The 6,000-nt window shown below is 42.5% G+C and overlaps 1 protein-coding gene across 1 annotated transcript in view; it reads left to right on the forward strand.

The window, feature by feature from the left end:
* TMC2 (transmembrane channel like 2) overlaps positions 1 to 5,239 on the forward strand; it is a gene marked incomplete at its 5' end in the record, with an annotated part of 56,685 nt that extends 51,446 nt beyond the window's left edge. Inside the window, 2 exons of the mRNA XM_080976115.1 lie at positions 2,249 to 3,113; positions 4,253 to 5,239. Of these exons, the coding sequence (XP_080832241.1) occupies positions 2,249 to 2,484 (236 nt within the window). The 3' untranslated portion in view covers positions 2,485 to 3,113; positions 4,253 to 5,239. The remainder of the gene's footprint in view (positions 1 to 2,248; positions 3,114 to 4,252) is intronic.
* Positions 5,240 to 6,000: the final 761 nt, after the last annotated feature.

Here is a 6,000-nt window from a genome sequence, read left to right on the forward strand (position 1 = left end):
TCAGTAACCTGAAAAAATGACTAAGATTTACTGAGGATGCCCTGGTTGTTATTCCAGTTTTAGTTTCTGTTGGACAGGTGACTGCATGAGACAGGGTGTTCTCAGTGCCCCCCACATTATGGAACCCCCCTCCCTAAATGACACCAAACTGGGAGGGGTGGCTAACACCCCAGAGGACAGGATCACACTTCAAAACCACCTTGACAGATTAGAGCACTGGGCCAAAACAAACAAGATGAACTTTAACAGGGAGAAATGTAAAGTATTGTACTTGGGCAAAAAAAAATGAGAGGCACAAATACAAGATGGGTGACACCTGGCTTGAGAGCAGTACATGTGAAAAGGATCTAGGAGTCTTGGTTGACATGAGCCAACAGTGTGACACGGCAGCTAAAAAAGCCAATGCAATTCTGGGCTGCATCAATAGGAGTATAGCATCTAGATCAAGGGAAGTAATAGTGCCACTGTATTCTGCTCTGGTCAGACCTCACCTGGAGTACTGTGTCCAGTTCTGGGCACCACAGTTCAAGAAGGACACTGACAAACTGGAATGTGTCCAGAGGAGGGCAACCAAAATAGTCAAAGGCCTGGAAACGATGCCTTATGAGGAATGGCTAAGGGAGCTGGGCATGTTTAGCCTGGAGAAGAGGAGGTTAAGGGGTGATATGATAGCCATGTTCAAATATATAAAAGGATGTCACATAGAGGAGGGAGAAAGGTTGTTTTCTGCTGCTCCAGAGAAGCGGACACGGAGCAATGGATCCAAACTACAAGAAAGAAGATTCCACCTAAACATTAGAAAGAACTTCCTGACAGTAAGAGCTGTTTGACAGTGGAATTTGCTGCCAAGGAGTGTGGTGGAGTCTCCTTCTTTGGAGGTCTTTAAGCAGAGGCTTGACAACCATATGTCAGGAGTGCTCTGATGGTGTTTCCTGCTTGGCAGGGGGTTGGACTCGATGGCCCTTGTGGTCTCTTCCAACTCTATGATTCTATGATTCTATGAAATGACATCAGGTTGTCCCATGTTGGCCTCATTCAGGCACTATGTGAAAACTAGGTTAACCCAGGAATATAATCAACATTCTTGATGACACTATATATATCTCTCTCAAAGGTGCAAAACCCTTTTTTGCGCAATGACTGGATTATAGTCTGGCTCACTTTACATAGACCATTTTAAACATCATTATGCCATCAGGTGACAACTTCAGTGCTATAATTTCTGGCCTAAACAGAGACAAAGGATTTTTAGCATTGTATTAATTAGCTGACCAGTGCCAGGATGTCCGTTACACCTGATTATGTAAAATACCACTGTTAATTATGTAATTCTCAGATTTTACACTTAGCCAAATCCTGTGTATTCATGAGAATACACCTGCATGGGACGTGAGTGGTGCTGTGGTGTAAACCATTGAGCCTCTTGGACTTGCTGATCAGTAGGTTGACAGTTCGAATCCCCGCAATGGAGTGAGCTCCATTGCTCTGTCCCAGCTCCTGCAAACCTAGCAGTTCGAAAGCACGCCAGTGCAAGTAGATCAATAGGCATCGCTGAGGTGGGAAGGTAAACGGTGTTTCCATGCGCTCTGACTTCCGTCACGGTCCTCCATGTGCCAGTAGCGGTTTAGTCCTGCTGGCCACATGACCCAGAAAGCTGCCCGCGGACAAACGCTGGCTCCCTCGGCATGAAAAGCAAGAATAGCACTGCAAACTGCCGACTTTGACTGGACTTAACCCTCCAGGTGTCCTTTACCCTTTTTACCTTATAGTCTGGCTCACTTGACATAGATCATTTTAAACATCATTATGACATCAGGTGACAACTTCAATGCTATCATTTCTGGACTAAACAAAGGATTTTTAGCATTGTATTAGCTACCAGTGCCAGGCTGTCTGTTACGCCCACCAATTATGTAAAATATCACAGTTAATTATGTAATTCTCAGGTGTTACTTGTTAGCATTTCATTGCCCTCTGACCTCACTGATACTTAGCCAAATCCTGTATTTCATGAGGATGTCCCTCCATGCATCTGGTAAGGTGGACTGCAGTCCCTCTGGAGGTTGATGTTGAACTATTATAGAAGTTTAGCTAATGCAACAACTAATAGAGATATCAAGGGGAATCTAACTGCTTGCCTCAGTGGCTTTGCTGTGCACAAAAATAACAGCTAAATGAGATCTGAAGGATGCATGGATGGGTTGGTTAATATGCGAAAAAGCACTGAATGTTCCTTTCCTTTTACAAGATAACAAGCCTGAGTCTGCCAACATTAAAAACACTCCTGCAATGAAGGAAGAAGCAAGCACCACCAGAAACAGTAATCCTGAGAACCCTGCAAGAGGAGCCACACTCCAGCCTGCTGTTGTAGTGACTCGGCCACCAAGCCCAAGAGGCGGGCTGCCTAACCAACCAAGACCAAATCCAAAGATGCCACAGCCAAGGGGACCACCCCCTGGAATGGGAAGGGGTAAGACTCATTGACTACCATTAAAATACAATTCATCTACGTGCACTGGAAATGTATGCTGCACATCAATTCCTGCAAGTAGAAATTTTACACATCCACATTTGAGGTCTAAAGTACGTCACTGTCAAAAGTCCATCATATAAAAACAGCCTTCTGTGGTCACTTCTCCAAACCCTTTTCCTTTTGAGCATATGCAGTGCTTAAACCATCAGGAACATGTCTTTTTTGAGGTGGGTTCAGAATGAGCAATGCTAAGACAACAAGTGCCCCATTTATTCTTTTATTCCCCTTCCTTCCCCCCCTCCCCCTTTTTATGAAGATTACCCGCTCTGGGATCCCACAGCTAATTCTCCCCTGGTCTCCTCGCTGGCCCAAATAGGACTAATTTAGCCAGCTAGCCCTGGTGATTATCTAATGCTTATTGGATGGATTTCCCCCCTAAATTGATTTTTGAATTCTGAATTGTTATTCACGTTTTATATTGTATTTTATGCTGTTTTTTGTTGCATCAATTGTTTTAAATTTGTTGTTAGCTGCCCTGAGCCGTTTTCTGAACTGGGAAGGGTGGGGTATAAATAAAAATTTATTATTATTATTTGAAAATATAGACCTAGGAATGAAGGCAAGAAGCATGAAAAATAAGGTTGCAAATGGGAGGGGCCACTAGGGGCGCATCAGAAGATGGCTGATAATAACATCTCTCTGACCCACACAAGGTAATTTGGAGGCTGTGATGGGAGTAAATAGCCTCCGTACCCCCCCAGGATTGCGGGGTGGGACTGCCCTTGCCTGCTGTGCCCTATACCACCCCCAAATTTGTGGGGATGGGGGCACTAGGCACAATGCCCTCCTGTGGGATTTCGGCGCTCCTGGACGCCGTCTCTGATCCGCGCCACTAGCTGCAAGAACTTCAAAAGAAACAATTTGGATGACGCGAATGCACATATTTCAAGGAAGAAGGGGGAGTAAAGACTGCTAACAGAAGAGATCTCTGATAAAACAAGAAGAGTCGAAGGAGCAAGTATAAATCACGAGAAGATACACCAAGACTCGGTATGGCAAAGGGACTGATGGGGGAGGGGGAAAAACCCTTCCTTTCTTTCTTTTATGTGATTAAACAAGAACCCCCCCCCCCACAAGTCAGAAATGTCGTTTTAAGGACTTAAGCTGTGGATTTAAGGCTGTGTGGAGATAAACTTTCGAACCAAAGCATGTTTTGCGAAGAGCGTGGAATGTATAAGGGCTTTGGAATGACGCAGTTAAAAGTGCCGTCGCCATATTGGGAAGTTCTGTCGGAGGACTTAAGTCTGGGAGGAGAAATAGAGCTGTTTTTATATTGTGGGTGAAACTCCTCAGAGGGACTTAAGAACAACAGTTCTGTAATTAAAGATGGGAAAAGTGATGTTATCTATGAAGGCGATGATATATGGAAACCATCTCGATTTGAGGATTGGAAGAATGGAAAAATTCACACAGGATTATTATTGGTGTTTATCGGCTTAAGGAGACTATCAGAAGAGATCATAAAGAAAAAAGAGAAAATATATGAACAAGAGGTGATGTGGAAACAGCAAGATAAGACTGGATAGAATTATGAACTTTGTTTGGACTGATTTGGACATTAAAGCAGTAGCAAGATGATCAGAATCCCCCTTCGGATCTTGAAATATGGGTCCCCTCAACAAAATTTAAAATTCGGCTTTGTAATTCGGAATTTATGTGATGTGATTTGATTGGCCGGTTAATAAAAATTATTTTTAAAAAAGAAAAAAGAAAAATAAGGTTGCAAATGATAACGTTTTCATTCACTTCCTGGCTTTTAAGAGGTTATCTTTAGATGCATTTACAGGAGAAACCCTGAATGTCTCTTTAAAGGTTATAAAAATTTTCCAATGCAAAAGCAGCTACATTTTAAGAACTGTTAAGAGCAAAAGAAGTGACGTAAAAGCCACTGCTTCAAAACTTCTTACTCCCAGCTCAAAGGATCCCACTCCCTGCATTCTCACCATGATCTATCTGCAATATGAGAACATTACTTCTAACCTACCTTTCATGGTGGGTTCAAATGCTAGCAAAATATGTGAATTGATGCAACTCTCCCCTCCCTGTGCACTTGAAGCCCTCTCCAGCAAAAATGCCCCCACATATTTTGGCTTGAAAAAAAGCATCCTGCTGGCTCCCATAGGATTTCCACCCCCCCCCCCCAAACCTCACTGTGGCAGGTTTGATTAAGAACAGGTGTGTTTTGTGGCCTTTGACTTTTATTGCTTATGACTTTTGTTGTATTTTGTAAATCTTTTCACATCGTAAGCCGCCTTCAGCATGGCTTAACCATGAAAAGGTGGCATACAAATAAACAATGATGTTGTAGTAACAGATCCTTGGAATTTGTATATTACAGTATGTCCTTGCGTTTATTTTCCAAACCACGGCTGACATTTAGCTATTGCTTGGACTCAGATTATCCCATTAGTGAAAGTATGTGTGAATTATATGCATATTTGTGTAAAAGAAGTGGCATAGAGCGATAATTAACTTTAGAAAAAACCCTGAAGTTTTGCCAAATATTGATGAAAGACATTCCTAGTAAAGGGAGAGCTTGGGTTGGGTCTTTTGCCTCCATACCATGGGGAAGAATCATTCGTCTAGCCAGACCAACCCTGCCTGAACCTCTAGATAGCATTACTTGTCAAAAAGTCAACAGAAAGCCTAATAAAGGTCTTATCTAGTATGGATCAGGCAGGGTCCCAGCTTCTTGCCTCCTCTCCAATGGCAGTCGAAACAGAAGGCTTTTTATCACAGGACAAGAAATCAGCTCTCGATAACTTAACCGGCAGAAAATATTTTTGGTGAGCAACGGTTGCAAATGCTTTTGAGTGAATTGCTGAAAGTCAGATTTTTTCTGAAACTGTGACCCCGGGGCTTAGGGATTTTTTGAAAAAAAAAAATTTCTGCCGGTTAAGTTTTCCAGGTCTGATTTCTTGTCCTGTGATAAAAAGCCTTCTGTTTCGACCACCAAACCTTTCAGGGGAGCATTTGCAACCGTTGCTCACCAGTTTTGAGTGCATTGCCGAAAGTCAGATTTTTTCTGAAACTGTGACTCCGGGGCTTAGGGATTTTTAAAAAAAAAAAAAAAATTCTGCCGGTTAAGTTGTCGAGGTCTGATTTCTTGTCCTGTGATAAAAAGCCTTCTGTTTCGACCGCCAAAACTTTCAAGGGAGCATTTGCAACCATTGGGCACCATTTTTGAGTGAATTGCCGAAAGTCAGAATTTTTAATGAAATTGTGACTCCGGGGCTTAGGGATTTTTTCAAAAAAAAAATTCTTCTACCGGTTAAGTTGTCGAGGTCTGATTTCTTGTCCTGTGATTGGATTGGATTGATCTTTATTACGGCCATTGGCCCGTCACACGGCAGTTTCCCATACCAACATAGTGTACTTAAACCTCCAAATTTAAAACCGCCAAAACTTACAAAAAAAAGGCAAGAACCAAAACAAAACAAAAACAAAAGACCAACATCATACATTAC

This window comes from Podarcis pityusensis (assembly GCF_964106645.2).
Source record: "Podarcis pityusensis genome assembly, chromosome: 12".
Lineage (NCBI taxonomy): Eukaryota > Metazoa > Chordata > Lepidosauria > Squamata > Lacertidae > Podarcis > Podarcis pityusensis.